At 38.2% G+C, this 21176-nt stretch overlaps 1 protein-coding gene across 1 annotated transcript; it reads left to right on the top strand.

Moving 5' to 3' along the window:
- The first annotated feature begins 11342 nt into the window (after positions 1-11342).
- Positions 11343-21149, top strand: FBP1 (fructose-bisphosphatase 1). The gene is made up of 7 exons (XM_015615034.1): positions 11343-11564; positions 13951-14113; positions 15766-15858; positions 16889-17032; positions 18244-18381; positions 19601-19720; positions 20709-21149. The coding sequence occupies exons 1-7, from the start codon at positions 11395-11397 to the stop codon at positions 20898-20900; spliced, it is 1020 nt and encodes a 339-aa protein (XP_015470520.1). The 5' UTR covers positions 11343-11394; the 3' UTR covers positions 20901-21149.
- The last annotated feature ends 27 nt before the right edge of the window (positions 21150-21176 follow it).

Below are 21176 nucleotides of genomic sequence, written 5' to 3'. Positions count from 1 at the left end.
TACTCTGCTTATTCAGTAAAGCACATTTGTCTTGGCCATTGCTGTAGTCTGTTTTTTCAAAGCAATCAGCCTTTCCAACTATCTTCTTCTTTTGTTTTGTTGTGTAAACTGAAATTAACAGTTTGAAAATAGAATTACAAGTTCCAAACTCAGGAAAATATAAAAGTAAAAATCACTCATTTGGCCAAGGTTTTACTTCCTTTCTCCTATAAGGAGTACACCTGCTTACTTCTCTAGGTAAAATGACTTTACCTAGCTTTTTAATCTTAAATTTTCAGAGCAGATTGAGATCTAAGAGGAAGATGACACGTCCTATTTTTTCCCCCAGTCTACAGAGATGTTAATCAAGTCTGAGCTGTGGAGTCTTCCTTATTAATAGTGATGCAAACCTTACAAGAACTTGATCAATGGACTGAGATAACAGAGCTGACAGTATAAGAGAGAAACCCCTCAAACCACAACAAAACCAATATCTGAACATAAACCAAGGTAAAAACTGAATGCCAGTGAGACCTGTCACCTCAGACAAGTGTAAGAGTATGCTCTTCAGTGACTGAACAAAATTATAGGCAAAGATTGCAACATGCCAGATTTTCTTGGCAGAGGAGACAATATATGACACAAGTGCTATTCAGCCAGCAAGACTCCAAAGCTCATTCAAAAAATAAGTAAGAGTTATCCCAACAGTCCCAGGCTGTGTCTTCCTGAAGTCAAAACTCAGATCTAGAACACAGAGAGTTACGTTTCTAAAACAAGTGTTCAAAATCAGATATAAATACATCCTAGTATAGAGGTAGCCTGGTATTCTGCCAGGGTGAGACTCCGAACGGACTTATGTTCTTGATTCAAACACTCTTCTTATTTTAGAGAAATGTTATTTTTCCTTTGTTTATCTCATTTTTTCACTTATATATCTCTTCAAAGCTCTTTTTTGTTCAGAACATCAGGCAACAAAACCCTTTACTATTTCCCTGTTATTGATATGCTCTGCCAGCATTGTTTTTCAAATTCTGTCAGCCTTCTTAAAACCTAGCTTGGTTTTAACCAAGGAAAAAGGAAAGAGCAGTTATGACCAGAGTCTGAGGATAAGTAGTTCATGGAGCACAGGCTAAAGAAAGTGTGCATGGCGTTGTGCAGAAACCCTGTATCTTCCTGCCACAGTCCTATCTATCGACTGAACTTTGTAAGGCTCTCCAGGAGACCAGCAACCAAGGTGGCACGTGGGTGTTTCATTTCTTACTTTAGAATCCCCAGTCTAGCTTTTCATTAAAAAGTAATGCCGTACATTCCCCAAGCTATTTTAGATAAAAATGCTTTTAATGAAGAGCATTCTAACAAAAGGAGTTCAGTGGGAAGCAAGAATACACTTGCTAAATATTTGTGTAATTAATGTAAAGTCAGGACACAAATATGCTGACAAGATAATTTAACTTTGAGTAGAGAGTATAATCTCTACCAACAGGGTATACCTGCAGCAAAATTAATTTATATTAAGCAAAATAATCATAACTCATGCCCATTCAGAAATTTTGTACTTATTCAGACAGGCCTATGTGTATGGAACATGCATTCCCTGGCACTAATGTTAATATATTAAAGTGAATTAAATGCATGCTATTAGTTGCAAATGATGAGATTATTGGTGGGGAAAAAGAAAAAAAAAATAGGAAAAAAAAAAACATAAAAAAAACACATTAAAAAAAAAGATCAGAACATCACAGGCCTTTTCCAGGTCTAAAACTACTTAGTTGCGATTGTAGACAAGAAAAAGCTGAATTAGTGAAAAAAAAAAAAATAGGCTAAATGTAGAACAGGGTTTATTTTACTTTAAATATATCATTAAACATTCATAGACCTGAAAGTTGCCAAAAAACAATTGATGGGTTTCTTCATTGCAACAGCTGCCTATGGCTCATTTGCAGCTTTTGTCTTTAAGAAGAATGCAAGAGGTCAAGAAATCTATCTGTTGCTTAACTCTGTTTTCATTTTTAACTCTAAGTGTGGTTCATCCAATTTATCCTTCTATGTGAAAGGATCAAATGATATTGTATAAATGTCAGAACTGGATTATAAGTCAAAAAATTGTGGTATGATGTAGGATATACAGAGGCTATTGGCTAAGATTTGGTTTAAGATTTGCTGTTCACAGCAGCTTTCAAATTACATGCAGAAATGTGACCCTAAAATCTTCAAATACAGATAAACTAGAGTTATTCCTCAAAAGCTTGAGTATCCCTAGGTTTGCAGTTGAAAAGCTTTCAGACTGTTAAAACCTGACCTGGGGGTACTGCTGTGTCTCATAGCAATTCTAATTGTTCAGCTAGTTTCATGTGACCAGGCCAAAGAAGCTCCCACGCAATGCTGTGAGAAGTGGGAGCAGGTATCTTACAGCTAGCTTTAGATGGAGGGCTCTCAGGAGCCAGTATGTTAACAAATCCACCTGAGTGGCAGCAGGACTGGCAACTCAAGGTCTTTTGCCTTGAATCCTGAAACTCCTGACTAAAACATCTGCTTAAACATTTTGGTACATCAATTAGAATTTGATGCCAGTGACACATTTCTTACAGAAGGCCATTGCTACGTGACAAAAAATGGAAGGAGTGGCAGGGAGTTCTTGAATTAATGTAACAAATAATTTCCAGGGTTGAAAAAGTCAAACAGTAAGAATATCTCAGTGGTTTCTCAGAAGGCATATTTTTAAATTCTAATTATGCAATATTATTGCTTTTGTAATACTTTAATATTATCCTGGTATTACTAAGGCAATAATGTAGTATACCTTGATAAATTATGGTTAAATATTAATGTTTTCAAGTTTAGGAGCTGAAGGTTGTATAACATAAAGTTGCTACATAAAAATCAGGGAAAATTAAGTTCCTGTGCAGGATTGCAAAAAGGTGTTTTAAAAGACAGTGTTTGCATTGGAGAAATTATCTGTATATTTCTGCCCGACCCATGTAATTTTCACAGTTGTTGTGAACAAATTTCATAAGCTGCACTGGTTCTAGTTCTAAAGTAGTGCAATAATATTTTTCTTCCATTCTTGTTTCCCTGTTTGCCTGTCTTCCCCTTTTCACTTTTTCCCTTCCTAAGATCTAAGTTTTTATATGATACAATCTCACCCTTTTGTTTCTAAAAGCACTTCTCTAATTACATTTTAAATGGAAATATATCCCAAAATGCCATTAAAAACACTTGCACACAACTGGTTTAGTGCTCAAATACTTCATAAACAAGCAGCCACATACATCTTTTTATTTCTCAAAACCTGTTCTGTCTGCTCTGTCTGATCCCAGGTTCTTATTTATCTGTAGATGTCAGTCTTGACATAGCTGTTTAAGTCCTTTTCACCTATGAACACCTTTTGCTTACATAAAGGTTAAATGGATATGGAGACACATGTCATATCCTTTGTAAATCAGAACAAAAGTATCCTTTTGTCTGAATATGAGACAATGGATATTAGACCTCACAGGTTTTGCCTGTAGAGAAGTCATCTCCCAATTGGCATGCCTGCATCCCATGGGATACACAAGACAAGACATTGTGGTGCAAGAAAAAAGCATATTTTTATCAATAAATAATTAAATAAAGTAGAATTTTGAAATGTTGTTTATCTTCATGTCATTGTTTTGTCATTTCTATTTTGTGTATATTTTATTACTGTGCCTAATGTTAGTATAGTTATATAATTTATAAATAAGCATTCATATATTGAAGTGCACTCAAGAGCTTTTCACTTACATGGGCGCACAATGACAAAAATGTTTAGAGACCTCTGCTCTAGACCATCTAGTTCTCCTTGAGTGCTATGCAGCCCTTACATCTGCAATGAATAAAATACGTGTATAATGCCCTATTAAGGCCTGTATCTGTCATGAAAGAGAAATCCTATTAGTCATGATAAAAAAAAAGGAGGTATCTTCTTTCCCTTATAAAAATGAACTACATCAACTTCCAGCTGTGCCTAGAGTTTGACAGTGCTTCCTCATCCTTTGCAATTAAGACATGGTGGAAACTGAGGACAAGATGTTTTGATTCCTTCTGTCTCATAAGGGCTTCACATCACAAAACACACATGGGGCCTATTTAATTAGTTTTGGTATTTCAGCCTGTAAATGGCCAAACCTACAATCTGGGTTTGTAAACAGAATGAAGTACTGAATGTATAGGGACAGTTTTCTAGTTTTTGTTTATGTAAGCTACAAGAGTTAAGGATGTGTTACTTGGCAGTCTCAAACAATTTGAACATCAAATTTATTTTTTTTTGTTCAATATATGTAATTCTTGCTGATTATTCTTCATTTTTTCCAAAACTCGTTTATTTTTTTAGTTTTTATTCTCTCCTTAAGGTGATATATTCAGCACATATTAGCAAAATGCCATTCACAGATTAACATTAGACTGCACCATGCAAAGAGGAAAACATGTATAAATGACAGTAAAGTTTTGAATGGCAATGGAAGCATTGCAGCAGATTGTCTGTAAAACCAGGAACATCTTCATATGCCTCTTTTGTTCTGTTTTCTCTTATTCCCAGACTGTGGACTGTGTAGGGCAAGGATTGAGTTTTTGTTCTCTTTCTGTATACTGCCAGTAATTGCTGCTGAGAAATCATGCCCCTCATCCTAAACAACTACTGTACTAAAAATAATAATCACAGCCATCACCAAAAGCAGTACATAAGGACGTCAAATGCAGAAGGTCTAATCATGTACTGCTGAATCACTGGAAGCTGTCTAAAAACAACCAGACTGGGAGGACTGATGAAGAGATGGGACTGTGTGAAGTATTCAGTGAGCACAAGCAGAGACCTCAGGATAATGAATGCACATTTCCAGTAGGATTTAAATTACGGTTTTGTATCAGCAGTAGGTTTGAAATACAGTGGCAGACTTTTGTCTTCTGGTACAGACGGAGAGAGCCGACCTTTCGGTTCCCCTCCGTTTCCTTGGTCACCATCAGTGCTAGGAGCTTCACTACCTCTTTCCAAGGGAGTGAGATAGGTGAAGCTCACCAGACCAGCCTCTTCGACCCCGGAGAGCCGCCAGGCTCCGGTTCTGCACAGTTTGTCAAATAAGCATTGCCATCTGATGGCAGAGCCTTGGTACTGCACAGTGTCTTTGCCTAGGAAAAGCCGGCAATAAACCAAGTGACTAGTTCACGAATCAGGCGTCTATGACTGAACACCTGATTTCATTTCTTCTGACATTACTTTATGATGATTGCCCTGAGAGGTTCTGGAGCCTCCTTCAGTGGGGATATTCAAGACATCTAGGCACAATCCCGTGCCATGTGCTCTGGGATAATCCTGCTTTAGCAGGAAGGTTGCATTACATGACCCACTCTGGTCCCTTCCAACCCGACCCGTTCCGTGATTCTGTGATTTCCTCTGAGTCACACTAAAAAAGTGCTTCTTCAGCCATATCCTTGGTATCCTTGTTGCCTTCTCTCTGTGTTCATGCTGCTTCCCTCTGATTCACAGGAAGAGGTACCCCTGCCTAATAATATAACATGATCCTAGGGTGGCAGAGCCATATCTTGCAATGCACTGGTGTTTAGGTTATGGCTTCCTATTAGGTTATTGAGCACAAAAATAGCTGGACTACAGTGACCTTCTAGCAGCTCTAATCCACATATGTAAGGAGGGAGTAGGAAGGTAAAGTGTGCTTTATATAATAGCTGAGGCTATGCCCCTCAGCTCTCATACCTACATTCTAAAACCAAATGGGAACCACTGTGCCTGGATGTTGGAGTTTGAGCAAATAGAAATACTTTTCCCAGTGATCAAAAACCTGATTCTTACATTGCCATCTTGTTGATTGAATTCTTCCTGTCTTGACACATGCTGTGTTTTGCATATCAGTCTTATGTTGTGTGTTGAACTGGCACTGGGACCGTGCAAGGCAAAGGCTGGAGTTTAGCCTATGCAACACTTCTATATGTGTATGAGTCATGAAATTGAATCTCAAGTGGTCACAAACATCATGCTTTTCATTTAAATCTCTACATGTAGTCACGAATGGGTGAATTTAATTTTACAATAGATAATTAGATAAGAACAAAAGCATATAATGTCAAGATGAAGTTGCTCAACGTGCATCTCGAGAAAGAGTGATGGCTGCCTTTTCTGTATTGCACTGTGACCTACAAGATTCAGTTGTGGACTAGATCCCTCACACTAAAGGCTGCACACAGAAAGCACAAAATGGCCATGTGTGTCTGATTCTCATTGTTAAAGGAAATGTTTTTGCTTTACTGCCATCAGTAAGGAAAGATTTGCAGCAATGACAGCAAGCTTTAAAATAAAATCTGACTTTAGAACTGCATTTTATAGTTATCCTAAGAACTAGTGAATGTAAGAGGATTTTTAGCTACTGTTTACTAATCCTATCACAATCAAAAGGACTCTTTAGCAATCTAAAGTGCTCTTTGTACCCACCTATCATTCCTGTTTTTAAAGTCATACCAACTTGCAGTAATGTCACAGCTGTATGTGTTCAACTTTCTTTACAGCTCTCCAGAGCTGGCCCTGTATGTGCTTGATATGTCCCTTCTCCAATTTCTTCTATACCTTTCACAGTTGTATCACCAAAGAAATATCAAGTCAGTAGAGCAAAAGAAAATACACACAAATGTAATTTTTGTATATTTGAATTAAATACATCATTATTCCATTTTCCTTCATTCTCTCACAAACTGCATGAATTCCCAAAGTAAACAGCTTTTCATGCAGTCACAATTTTTTGCTGTGGCACAGGATAGAGTTTTTCCCTTGATTTTCTTTACCAACCTCCCTATATCACAACATGACTATAAGGATTAGCTAATGCTTATTCAGAATTCAGAACCCATGGCAAACTATGAGAACTATGAATAAAATGAATTTTTAAAATGTAACAGTTATCAGTAATTTTAAATAGGTTTATCGACTGTACTTCAGTCACAGAACAGAATTCTTATGATAAAGATGAACAGGGAATGACCATCTAAATTGTCACTCATTCATTTATTGGCCTTATTTTTCATCACTTACACAAAAAGAATCTTTTGTGGATATTATGTTGCATTTCTGGGTGATGCTTCATTGTATGTATATCACTGCTAGAAGTGTTCAGATCAGACCCTCCTCAGACTGTCGATAAACCTGGAAAAGCCAACCCCTGTTCTGGACCTTTATATAGGAAAACACAGCAAAAAAATCTTCGAGGACAGTGGAAAACATGTCCAGCAATCTTATGATTAGGGTTTGTGAATGGAGTTTGACCATTTATACCAAGTGTTCTTCCTCCATCAACCTTAACTTTTGCAGCTTTACAGATTAAATGTAAAAAAAGTCTTTTTTTTTTTTTTTTTTTTTTTCAGTTCGTTGTTACATTGACAAATTGTGTCATATAATCATGACATTGTGTCACTTAGTATTGACAGAAATTATTTATTTCTGCAAAGGGAACTGCTATGACTATAAATTATAACTCCACTTTTAATTACCTTCTTAACTTAGTTTTGAAGTCTCATCTCTCAACCTTGAAATCTCTCTCTGGTTTTAACTGTGGTTTTGGGGTTTCTTTCTGTTTTTTTTGTTTTGGGTTTTTTAATTTATTTTTTCTTTACACAGACTTGGTGTGATTACATAAAATACTTTTAGTTTATACATTTTACAAGGTGAAAAGTGATAGCAAATTCAGTAACTTTTATTTAATAATTTTGTTTTACTTGCATGGTAGAATCTTGTGGATAAGTAAAAATTACAGAGATTTAAAACTTGTGGTTCAACATCTACATTTCAGAGACATATAGACTTCCTTTCCAGGATCTACTACCTGCACGTTAAGTGCTTTGTCCCAGAAAACTCCAGAAAACTGTGAAGGTACTCTCACATAGTTGGTGTCACACTGAGATGCTGACAATGTTCCCATTCCCACAAGAGGGCACTAGGCACGGGAAAATCCTTTCACATTCATTAATATCAACCTTATAGTTCATCTCTTCTTCTTAATCAGTGGTAGTACTATAATGCATAATATCAAATGGAGACACTTTTACATCTACTCCACAAAGAAGTTACTTTTTAGTCAATTTGTTCTCATAATTACCTACATTTAAACTTCAGTTTGTTATATTTCACCTGTGTCCAGAGAGGTGAAGTGCTTTGCTATCACAGTTGTAAATCAATGTTCTATTCTATTGGCTATGTGTGGACCCTTTTCACACAGGAAATTCACACAGGCAAAATGAAGCACTTTCTGAAGCAAAGAAGACAAAAGATTGATTATACATCTAGAAATCTTCCTGATTTCATGTGTGCTGTTCCCCTTTTCAGACTGATCCATCTATTGCAGCAACCAGGATCTGCCTGGTTCATCCTCTTCAAGCTGCTCCAGCCCTAATCATCCTGGCATCACCTGGCACAGAGCATCTGCTCTGGTGGGGTGACATTGCCTTGCAAATGATCTCAGTGTAGCTTGCCTGATCCTACGCTCTGTCTACCCAACCAGCATAAAACTTCTGCAGTTGTGAGACTCCTGCACAAAGAAAGATTCTCTTCAGCAAAAGTGGGATCTAAAGCTGGTTTTCCCAGATGGAAATTCTTTACTTCAGAGGGAACAAAAGAAGTCCTTTGTGAAGGAGGTTTCACTCCTATTGTCTTTCTGGCTGTCAGTTGAACCTACAAGAGGCAACCTTTATAATTAAGGATTTCTAATCAGTGTTTGTCTTATTTTCAAGATAATTATGCCACTGGGATTCTATGTTCTGGGAGAAGAGTTTGTTTCAAAGTAGTTACATGGATTTGTAATCCTACAGTTCTAAAACTGCTGTGAACCATGTCTAGTTGACGTCACCTGTGCACAAACAAGTCCCTGTTCTCTTCTTATAGAAGTGAGCTATTTCAGCAATGTTTAGTCAACCGTTACTGACTGACCTTCTCAAATCCACAGATTCATTTTCAATAATATTTAACTACTGTTTTCTAAAGCCAAAGGTTCACAACATGTGAACTACTACTTTTAATCTTTTACTATCTTTAAATCTTACTTTGATTTTATAGTTACCAAACAGCGTGGTTGCTGAAGGGATGCATGGCTTGTCTACCCTCAATTAATTTGATGTTAATTAATTAATGTTAAGTCAGCTTTCTATACTAATTGTGGAATTCCACAAATGACCAATGTATGCATACATTCTAAGGCCAGGAGTGTGGAGGTGGATTAATTTCAATGTTCTATTGAGTTGCCTCAAATACAGAAGATTAAGGACATGTTATATAGGCTATATCTCCTTCCCCACAGTAGAAATGCACATTTGGATGGACTTGTATGAAACCAGCACACTTTCAAATGATTGAAATTTCATTTATTCTTATTACCTGGCTTCCATAGTGGGAATGGAGGAGTAGAACTCATCTCCCACTAATCTCACAAACCCCAAAAGTTCTGAGATAAAATCTCAACATCAACTCAAGGATGAAATACCTTCCCTGTAGGATGGAAGAGGTTAGTTATTCTGAGGCATAGACATCTAAACCTTAGGTATATTTTGAACTGATCTTGACTATTTTATACTGAAGTGAAGCTCGTCCTGCAGATTACTGATGTACTTGTTAGACTCTTCACATTTAAGGCAAATTGTCCCTAATCAGAGACTCTGTGGTTTGTTTCCATTAGTCATATATTCCCAGGTGTTCTGCCTATTTGCTGCTACCCAGTGTCAGTTCACTCATCCAAAATTTTATAGAAAAACTTTGCTATTTGTTGTTCTATACTATTGACATTGCAGTACCTGCTCTAGATGGTTGTAAAGCATTTCTTACCCTTAAAGAATGAGCTAACTTCCATGTTCTGTAAATTTTCCCTAATCCACCTGCCTCTAAAAGAACATTTTTATGATACTGGGCTGTTGACCACTTGCCAAAGACTGAAATATCTTGTTCAGAAGAGCATTACAACTACTCATATCTAATATCTGCAGGAGTGTCTGTAATACTGGGCATGGGTAAATTACTGTCTCTTATACACATCTAGATGTGTTATCTTGTTCAGAAGAGCATTACAACTACTCATATCTAATATCTGCAGGAGTGTCTGTAATACTGGGCATGGGTAAATTAGGCCGAAGTTGTTTACACTTCCAGGAGCAGACATTTATGCATACCTTTGAAGAATTTAATGCATAGGTATGCAATGTGCTTTACATGAAGATAGAATGTAAGTATATGCAAAGATGTACATCTTGTAAAAGACTTTTTGCCCTGTGTTTGACACCATTTGGAATTATTTCAATCTGTGGTTTCAACTTAGAATTTGAGATTTTCAGCTTAGAATTCAAGACTGAATGTATTCTACTGAAAAATAATGTGTTTTTTAAAAATATTCATCTTTTTTTTGATAACATGAATATAAAATAATGGCTAGTACAACAAATCTGAGTAGAACACCTGTATTCAGGTTTGTGTTTGTCAAATCATTGTGTGAAAGGGTGTATCTAGAGTCAGGTGTTGGGCGAACCTGATTTCCCTTACTAGTGCTTGGATTTTTCTGATCAAACATAAGCAGCAAAACATATGGCTTGATTTTGCTGCAAAATCAGAAAGGCTAGAACCAAAAGAAATTAAATTCGGGGGGGGGTCTAGATTCCATTGCAGCAGTATTTTTGTGCGGTGCATTAACTTCTACTCTTTGAAGCAGGACTCAGCCTATGTCTTTGTATTGAACAGGTTTGGAGAGCTTGTTATAAATGTTTCTTTGGGTCTAGCTGCCAGGGGCTGTTTCCTTACAGCTCTTCCATGGTGTTGTATAAGGCTGGGACACGTGGGCTTAGCATGATCTCTGTAAACCGAGTAAGTTAATACCTTACTTAATCGGTTACTGAATATGTGGTTTTCCTGTACTGAAGAGTCAGGATGAGAGCATTCCTGTGCCGCAGAAGATACTAACCTTTCTCTGTAGGTTGTGTGCAGTTCGCTATAATCTACAAGGACACACACAGAGTTTTGCAATCAAGTGGTGAAACCAAACTGACTTCTGAATTTAGGGGCATAAATTCAGGACCGCTAGCACTGAAGTGCGACTACGGCAAACACTAAGAGCTACCCGCAGCACCCGTGTGTCGATCGTCTCTCCGTGCCTTTCACACAACGAATGCCCAAAGCATCCTTCCCTCCCCGCCCCTGTCCCCGCACAACGTCTGAGCCAAAACCCGGTTAAAGAAAAAAATAATTTAATAAATAAATAAATAAATAGTGTCGGTGGGACGGAGGACGGAGGGATGGGATCCCTTTCCTCTTTGTCCGCCCTGCCGCCGCCTGTCCCGCCCCTGCCCGCCCCGCCCCGCCCCGCCCGGCTGAAGCAAGTGCCAGTGCCCGCGGCCGCGGTCCTAGTCGCTCCTGCCGCCACCATGACGGACCGCTCCACCTTCGACACCAATGTCATCACCATGACCCGCTTCGTGATGGAGGAAGGCAGGCGGGCCAAGGGCACCGGGGAGTTCACGCAGCTCCTCAACTCCCTCTGCACGGCCATCAAAGCCATCTCCACCGCCGTCCGTAAAGCGGGCATAGCCAACCTGTGAGTCCCGGGATGCTCCCCGCACCGTCCCGCATCCCCGCGGGTCCAGGGCATCCTGCTGCCTCCCGGGGGGGTGGGTATCGGGACGAGGATGGGAATGGGTGTTTCTTTCACCAGAAAAGCCTGTGAGTGAGGCTGCATCAGCCCTTCCTCTTGCACAGAACTGAGGGTAACTCCTTTAGTAACTTGTTGGTTTCTTGATTTTTCTCAAGAGACACGGGTCCTATGACTTTTCAATAGTCTAGTCTTTGAGAAATGTCTGGTGACAGTAGAACTTCATGAATACATTCTAGCAGGTGTGGCGCCTGAAGCCATAAGACCAAATATACTGAAAGACAAAGCTTAGCAAAATATGGCTGAATTACTGCTCTTTGCATATTCCTTTATATCAAAGCACCATTTTATGCTTTGAAGTGTTGAATCAAATTCAGTGTGGGGTTTTTTCATAGTGCATCATAGCAACTAGAGTTTATGAAACTTTTGATATCTAAGGCTTTTAGAAAGTGTGCTGGTTAGGATCAATAGTGTCTGTAGTCAGCCATTCAGAGGGATGTTGTTCTGGTCATCATCATAAGGAATCTGGAACTCTTGAAACCTGAAATAGCTGAAACTGCTTGAGGATAACTAATCCTCCTAAGTATTTTACATATTCTTCATATACCCAGTAGTCTGCTGATCAAGGCTTTAGACATGGGCTACTTCATTACTTAATGGAAGATGTTGTAAAGAGAAAATAAATTTGCTTCTACAAGCCATGCAGAGGAAAATATAATACAAAAAAGGCAAAAAATCCTCCACTTTATGTATGTTTGAACTATTTTTCTGTTTTGACTTCAGACTACATGTAATTGTGGTAATTTTCATACTAGCCCTCCTGTATCTATTAATAGAGACCAGGGTTTCCAGCTGTGATCTGATTTGTAAGCTTGAGACCCTATTCCTTTTGTGTCTTACATGTGTGTATGTTGGTAGCTGACCACATGTTTGGTATCTGTGTGCACAGACTTGCCTTATGATCCCCTGCACAGTGGGTTTAACTCTCCATCAGTGCTGGGGCAGTGGGCTTTGGGCTCATAAGCCTCCTTCAACAGTTCATCTACTGTGGGACTGCATTTTATGAGCAGCGGCGAGATTTTGCTTTGCTGTCAGGGAATATGAACAAGTAGGGATCACTTCAGTCCATTTCTTTGGACTATCCTCAGCCTCAACTATGTGCTTAATGCTGCTTGGTAGGCGAGGTGCTGTGGAAGACACGCAGACCCTTTCCAGCTGCAGGCTCTACACCTGACACCTTGTCTTCCCCTCCCAGGAGTCCCCAAAAGATGAGGTGCAGAAGCTGGTCTGTTGTTGTGCCTCCACTCATATGCACAGTGTTCAAAGTACATTTGTTTTCTAAAAGTGCTTTCACAGTTGTGGAAAAATATTCAAGTCACTGAATCAGAGAGAGAGAAGGACAGAGAGTTATGCCAGGTCATTTTCTTTGTCTCATGCATTAAACTGAAGAAATGCAACGCATTGCTATAATAGTGTGTTCAGTGTTATTACATAAAACCTGAAATACCAGTGTTCAGCCTAATCAATGAACTGTAGCTGAAGTTACAGTTACATAAGAAACATCTGAATGTGTGCTGAGCTGGCTACTGTTTTTCCCTTCTAAGAGCTAAACTTCCCCTTTCTCTGTTATGTGTGCTTACAAAATCACCTATCATAAGATCTCCTGGTATTTCCGTACGCCAGATGGTTTGATTCCGGTTGGCTTGCAGCATTTTATTTGTGTTTCTTATTTGTATTTTTCAGTTCTTTTCCCAAGGAAACGTTTACTACTTCAAATCAAAACTGAAAACATTAAACCATAAATAGGTTAATTTGTCTGTGAACAGACTTTTTCTGCTGCAATTTGCACATCATATTGCTAAAGAGGAGTATATTACATGCAGAGAATATAGCATAACTAGTGTGGTCAGATTAATATATATAAATTCACATATATTTATATCACTTTTAGAGCATAACATTTTCTAATGAATTCTTAGCTTTTAGGGTATGCAGAGCCTAGAATTCAGAAATAATATGTAGGTCTTAAGAGCTCATTAAAAAGCACAGTTGGTAACTCAGCCTTCACAGCCTGGTCTAGCTGTGTTTAACTATAGTTTACAAACTATTGAAATTGTATTTCTCAGCAGCTTCTAGATATGCAAACACAGCTAATGGTAACATGTCTCAGCAAGAATTCACTGGGCAATAAATAAAAAACCGGCTTAGAGAGCTGAGATGTCATTTGAAAGTGCTGTTGTTTACAGGAGGTTTTGCAGGCGTAAGAAACAGAACAATTTAGAAGATGCAGTGCTCTATTCTCATGAAATGTTCTCTCTTGCAATTGCTCTAGCTATGGAATTGCTGGGTCTACCAATGTGACCGGAGACCAAGTAAAAAAGCTGGATATTCTGTCCAATGACCTGGTGATTAACATGCTGAAGTCATCCTTCAGTACATGTGTTATCGTGTCCGAAGAAAACAAAGATGCTGTGATAGTGGAAACTGAAAAACAGGTTAGTGACTTAAAAAGTTCTCCCTGCTTGATTTCAGATCAGCCTTTACAGGTGTACTGCTCCACATCTGAAAAAGTAAAACTCAGCTAAAAGTTTCAGAAAACAGGTAAACTAAACTGGCAAGTGAATGGGTGGAGAGAGTGTTCATCAGCATTTGTTCTTTCTGTCATTTCTGCTCTCCAGACTACTGTTTGTTGGTTTTATTTTTATTTTTTTTATCTGTTTTTCCTCCCCACCTTCTTTCTCTCCCACTTTTTTTCTTATTGTGGAGAAAACATTTCATTCATCCCCATCTGATCTCTGGAATTATGCTCTGAGTCAGTCAAGCTCCTTTGAAATGTTACTTTTTGAGTAGCACACTGATGAGTTATTCTCTCCAGGTCAAATCTCAAGGTCTTTAATGCATGAAAATTCTCCTTGAATGACTTAGCCTATGAATGACTTAGCAACAATGAAACAAAAGCATTTTTTACATTTATTATTCTTTATATTCACAAGTCTGCATGTGGTTCTTGTGGGATAGTCCCTATTTCCCAGCTAATATTTTGGTCTGATCATGTAAAAACTCTAAGTAAAAATTTAGTAAAAATGAACAGCAATAACATAATTTAAAAAGTATAATAAGGTTTGCTTTGTTTAAGCAGTTCTCTCTTCCTGTTGAGAAATCTTCAAAGTTAATTTTCTAGGCATTTGATTTCCTTAGATCTGAACAAATATTCTCAAAGATCACTGAGGGAGTCTGAGTATTAATGATTTTCTAAACTAAATGTGAGCTAATACAGTGTTTTTATCAATGCATACCAGGAATTCCTACTTGCAGAGTAGAGCATTGCTGAACTTAAATTTGTGACATGCAGGATAAAACCAATTAAAAAAAAAAGGTCACTGTTGTTACACACTATTATTAAGACAGCTATGAATAAAATGATGGGGGAAAAAATAATTAAAAGGTACAGTTAATTCAGCTTTTCCCCCTGTACTGTCAATTTCCTATATCTACAGGATTCCTTAATCCAGCAATAAGGCAGAGACTTCTTTTCTGACCCCCCAAAACCCTGGGTAAGATCAGTCTGGCTAAGGTAGTACCTGACCATTTCAGAGCACAGATAAAGGAAAATGTATAGTTTAGGATGGCAGCCATTAAAGAGATTTTTAATACCTCTATAGGTAGAGGTAAAATATAGTTTTTAGCTCTACATGAAAAAGGCTGATCTTACTTTTGTTTTTTTTTCCTTATTATTCAGAAAGACATGTTGTAACTAAAGAGAAAGTGCAGCCTAGCCTAGATGGTGGATATAAGAGGATTGACTTCAATTACACAGATGAAACTAAACCAAAAAAAGTACTCCCCCATTTTTAACTCATATTAAAAAGTATGTGAGAAAACTCCACTTTTCCTGTACATCTGCTATGTACTTTAAAGATTTTTTTAACTTCTGGTTTGGCACAAATCACAGTTGTAATCAAGAATGAAATCTGGGCCAAAGAATTGCTGACATTTGAATTTGGTTCCTTCATAATCTATAAAGGTGTTTTAGTTTATATTGCTGTGTATGTCTCTGAGAAAATTTACCTGCTGTAATGTTTTTTTTAACTTGGAAAAAGTGGATGAATACTGTCACTAATCTAGTTCCCTCTTTTGTGTTTTCTAGGGTAAATACATAGTCTGCATAGACCCTCTAGATGGTTCATCGAACATTGACTGTCTTGTTTCCATTGGGACCATCTTTGCAATTTATAGAAAGGTAAAATTCTTTCATGTAGAATAGGAAAAACTATTATTGTGCAGCTTTTGGTGAAATAAAATTGCATGGGAAGACAACAAAATCTAACTAAACTTGTTTGTGAAAAAGACTCAGGGCCAGCTTTAAGTTAGATCTAGTATTTCACAGACACATGGATTAGAATTTGAAATAGCTGGGATTTGAATTAATCTCTTAGAAGAAGAATACATATACATATGTGTATATGGAAGCCTAGCTGATACTTAATTAGCCAGCTAATGAAATTACCCCTTGGAAAAGATCATGTCCTACATTTCATGAATATTTGTGTTGAGGCAAAATACCATGTTGGTGTCATCTACTTGGGGAATGTGCTTTCCAGTTTTCTTGCTCTCTGTGCTAATAGTCCTGTTGGCCTGCGGACATACTTCAAAAACAAACCAGAGCTGAAACATGTCATGTGCATTTGAAGTGTTTAATTCACTCTGAAAGGCAGAAACCCTGTCTGAAGGAGGTTGAAATACCAGACTTACAGGTCACAACATGGGGGGAAAAAGTAAATCAGATAAAACACACCCAACTGTCCATTTTAATAATATTTTGTATCTTGTCATATATCCCAAAATAGCTATTTTCAACTTCATTTTTGTGGGAAGCAAAAGAAAACAAAAAACTTCCCAAATACTTTTGATCAGCTTTGAACTCTGAGAGTCATGTTTCATTTAATTTCAACTGTGCCTCTGAGTTTTCCTCTGAGCAATGTTCATCATCACCTACAAGGAGGTACATAGCTCTTTATTATCTCCTTAATCCTTTCCTGCTTCCTGCATTCCTGCTAGGCTTAGTTAGAAGAGCATTTCTAGATCAATGTGTTTGTATCCTATATATAATTTGTATTAGTGCATCCGGTAAAAATCTCAGTTGGGGATCATGGGAACAGTTGTGCCACCTCACGCATGGACATGAGCAGAAGACTGTCCCTATCCCAGAGTCCAGTCATGTACCAGCAATAGAAATGAAATGAAATTGACTATACTCTTTCTTGTTCTAGGTGTCCCCTGATGAACCTTCTGGGAAAGATGCCTTACAGCCTGGGCGTAATCTTGTGGCAGCTGGTTATGCGCTCTATGGGAGTGCCACCATGCTGGTACTGGCCACTCCTGCTGGAGGTGTCAACTGTTTCATGCTGGATCCGGTGAGAATATCTTCTGTTTCTTTGTTTCTGTATTAGGGATTACCAGGTACTGTCTATAAGAACTGTTCATCCCTGGGAAAATCAACCAAAGGAGCAGATTTCAAGGTAAATGAAGGAATGAAGTATAAATGTACTTATAATCCACCAGCAATAATGTCAAGAGACTTGCATTCCGCCTGCCTGATGCAGCAGTGCTACGTGTGACTCAACAACAGGAAGACAGCCAAGTCAGCAGAGCAAATACACTGCATGTGTAATCATGTGATATTTAAAATGAGCAGTTTTCTGCAGTACAAAATATCCTTTAAGTCTTATTTGTCTTTTCCTTAATTGCAAAGACCTTAGTAAACCAGAAGAGCATATGTACTTAACCTTCTTCTGTGTTTTCAGATCCCACCATGATGTGTAAAAGAGTAAGTGATGTGTGTGGCTGATGTGACATTCTAGCATGCATTTACCATGAGTTTTAAAACAGAAGTCATATTGATCACAGCAGAAAGTAGTTTGCTTTAGTGTCTTGTTTCTTTGTGTTCAGCCAGGGTGTGCCATTTGCCAGTCTTAAATTTTTATAACCTGCAGTGATCAAGCTGCAGGAAATATAACTTGGTACTCGCTGATTAGTAGCAGCTTAAATAAATGCATGTATTTTTTACTTTATTCATGTAACAGATTTAACTTTAAGCATGCGTGCATGTTATTTTGTTTACTCTTAGCACTAACTTGGAAATCTACTTTAGAGAAAACTAAACAGGCCAGCTCTTGGTCACAGGCTTCCAGTTAGCCCAAGCTAAAAAGAGCTGAGTATCTGCAGCTATTTAAGGGCATTTGTGCAGTGTTTCAACCAGTACTCTCAGTTTCCAAACTCCTTAGCGTTCTGAGACTTACATTGTTGTAAGTTTATCAAAAGAGTGGAGAGATAAATGAGATAAACAAATGTAAAATAGCATTTTTTTGAGCATAGAAAACAGAGTGCTTGGAATTGTAGTACGAGGAAGCTTGCATGACATCAGGATTCATGCTCTGTCTGTGCTTTATAGTTAAACAAAATACCTTGCATGTAGACTGCAAAGACTATGTTTTTGTAGATTCTGAATTATTTAAAAAATTAGTAGTAAGTTTTTATTAAATTATGTATGTTATTGGATTTTACCTTGGTCTGGAAATAAGTGAACAATTCCTGTTAACTAACACTTTTTCTTTCTTATTGTTAGGCAATTGGAGAATTCATTTTAGTGGAAAGAGATGTGAAAATCAAAAAGAAGGGAAATATCTACAGTCTCAATGAAGGCTATGCTAAATATTTTGATCCTGCTGTCACAGAGTACCTCAAAAAGAAGAAATTCCCTGAGGTAAAAGATCCCGTTTCAGAGAAACTTTCTGACAACAAGCAACATTCTTGATTTCCAGCTTTATGATCAATCATTCTCTCATTAACTGTCCAGGGCTTCCTTTCCTGTCTATTTAAAATATAACTTGATGTAGGATTGCTAATGAGAGCAGCAATTGATGTAACCAGATATTTCAGCATTCTCCAGTACTGCACCGTATATCTTTCACATTTTTTTACTTTCTTCCTTTTTTTTTTTTTTTAATCTTTTTTTTCCCTGAATGAGGGCCTGAGTAGTGGTGCTGAAGCCAATACTGAGCATTTGATAATCAAGTAGAGAAGAAATCTTGTCTGATGATGAAGAAATCTGATCTACATGTGTTGTATTACTGCTTCCTCATTGCAACATCTGAGTAGCTGGAGACCGGAGTGGAGATGGCAGTGGGTCATTGCTCAGTGGTAACACGAGCTAGGAGTGTGCTAGGGGTGCCTCTCTCTTGGAAATCTGGTGTAGTTTCAAGGCCTGCTTTGTGGTTGTGCAACTTCCTGGTGTCAGGAGCCCAAAGCTACAAGGAGTGCCCATGAAAGGTTCTCATGCCATACACATTTAATCACTGAAGTTACTTCACTGGCAATGAAAGGTGAACACCTACTATTGTTAAGTGGTGGTGTCCCTTCCTGGCTTCCTGATCTTGCTTTGAAAGGACATTGATGTTTTCATCATTCTTCAATCAAGGTGTTGTTTATGTAGATATTAAAATGTACTCCACGGAGTAGAATAAGGAAATAACATCAAGTCAACTATTAACTTTTTTTTAACAAAAAAAATTGCAGAAGCTGGCAAGAATGGTTGGAAGAAGAAGGAAAGATCACTTCTTTTGATTTTTGATTCTTTTTCTGCTAGAAAAGACAAAACCCCGATATCAATTCCTAGCACTTGAGTTTTTGCTACTGGAAGTGCAGTGTTTTCAGAGTGTTAAAGCCAGTGGAGAGGTGGGATACATTTTTTTGTTATTGGCACTACTGCTCATCTATGCTGAAGTCTTCTATATCACTCTTTTTCCTTGGATTTTCCTAGTTAGAAAGTGAAGGTGATGCTGACATAGTCTCCAAAACTACTTTGAGTATTATCAGTGAAGCCAAACATGGAGATGAAAGACGTTAGGACTGCTAAGGGGGTATGTGGGGGAGGTTAACCTGGTGTGCTCCACAGTTACTTTTATTGGGATGTTTCTCTGTAGGATGGCAGTTCACCGTATGGTGGGAGGTACATAGGATCCATGGTGGCCGACGTGCATCGTACACTGGTGTATGGAGGAATCTTTCTGTATCCTGCTAACTCCAAAAGTCCCAAAGGAAAGGTAAGCCTAAACAAGCCCAGTTATAGAAAATACTGCATTATGCAGGCATTTCACTATCAAGATCAGTATTTTGATTACAAAGCTTGTGTTTTGTAACTTGGTAGCTTGTATTTCTTATGTGGGGGGACATGGCTACCCTTTGCAGGCTGTCACAAGTGACAGCAGCCTGTTGTCAGACACCCATTTTAGGGCTGCTGCTCACCTGTTTCAACTGCAGTGATTTCTCTTTATGTGCAAACATATCCAGCTTGTGGAATGTACCTGGGGGTGGGCTGCTCAAACAGGCTCCCCTGCACCATGTCAGCCAAAACTGGTGATGAGTTTTGGCTCCCGGTTGAGTAGAGCATGACAGGGTCAACAATCCGCATTACCCTGAGATTTCTAGAAGCTAGTTTGTAAGAAGCTGAAATGTAGTTGGCCCATTGGGTCAATTCTGCCAAAGAGAACACCATCTGCATTTTGTACATGATAACAAGACTTCACGTGGAGGAATTGTGCCTGGCTGCATCTGCAGGACAATGGTCAGTCAGGGAAAATCACGCACTTAGAGGCTGACAAGGGGACTTTATTCAGCAAAGACCTTTGATCTGTTTTGTAATTCTCTGTAAAATATTGCTTCAGGTTGCAGATAAGATACAGTTATTCATTAGAGAAACCTAGTGCCATGCTCAGAGCTCGTGTTTTTCATTATTTTCACACAGTCCTATATGGTCTCCCTTGTGAACAGTTGTGTCTTAGCATACAAGTTTTATCTCTCTGTAAATAGCACAATGCAAACATGGGCTATGTAGAAAGCACTCAGATTGAGCAAATCCAGAAGTCACTGTATTTTTAAAAGAAAAATCCACACACCTTCATTATTGAGTCTGTGTTTATATGAAATAAAGAGTACTTTGAATATTGATTGGCTTAAGATCATATGCCAATCATTTAATGATTTGTGGCATTGCCTGGCCTGACTTCTGCCATTCTGACTTTTGTCTTCTAGCTGAGACTGCTCTACGAATGCAATCCTATGGCCTTTGTTATTGAGAAGGCTGGGGGAATAGCAACAACTGGTCAGCAAGCAGTACTAGATATAGTGCCTGAGGATATCCACCAAAGAGTGCCTGTTGTCTTGGGGTCTCCTGATGATGTGAAGGAGTACCTTGAGATAGTCAAGAAGCATTCAACTAAGTAAAGAAAGCTTGCTGGATTCACTGTGCACAGGGGATAAAATGTCTTACAGCTGAACCAAAGAATGCGCTGCAGTACTGTGAGATTGAGCTGTCTGACTTCTGTAGCAAAAGAGCAAATGAGCCATATTTTCATAAGATTTTTTTAAAGCTAAATCTTGTGCAATTGCATTGTGCAATTGAAAGGCATTAAATGAAAGGCATTAAAAGATTGCATTAAATGAAGCATTAAAAATTAAAGCAATGGAAAAATATGTTTTCTTTTTCATTTATTATTTGTG

The sequence above is a fragment of the Parus major genome, chromosome Z, assembly GCF_001522545.3.
Source record: "Parus major isolate Abel chromosome Z, Parus_major1.1, whole genome shotgun sequence".
NCBI classification, from domain to species: domain Eukaryota; kingdom Metazoa; phylum Chordata; class Aves; order Passeriformes; family Paridae; genus Parus; species Parus major.
This window is presented reverse-complemented; position numbering and strand designations above follow the sequence as displayed.

Bases quoted from the DNA above. Each gene is read 5' to 3' on its own strand.
- FBP1 (XM_015615034.1), top strand. From the start codon at position 11,395: ATGACGGACCGCTCCACCTTCGACACCAATGTCATCACCATGACCCGC. The intron at 14,114-15,765 runs GTTAGTGACTTA...TGTGTTTTCTAG, and splicing joins TAGTGGAAACTGAAAAACAG to GGTAAATACATAGTCTGCAT. The intron at 19,721-20,708 runs GTAAGCCTAAAC...TTTGTCTTCTAG, and splicing joins CCAAAAGTCCCAAAGGAAAG to CTGAGACTGCTCTACGAATG.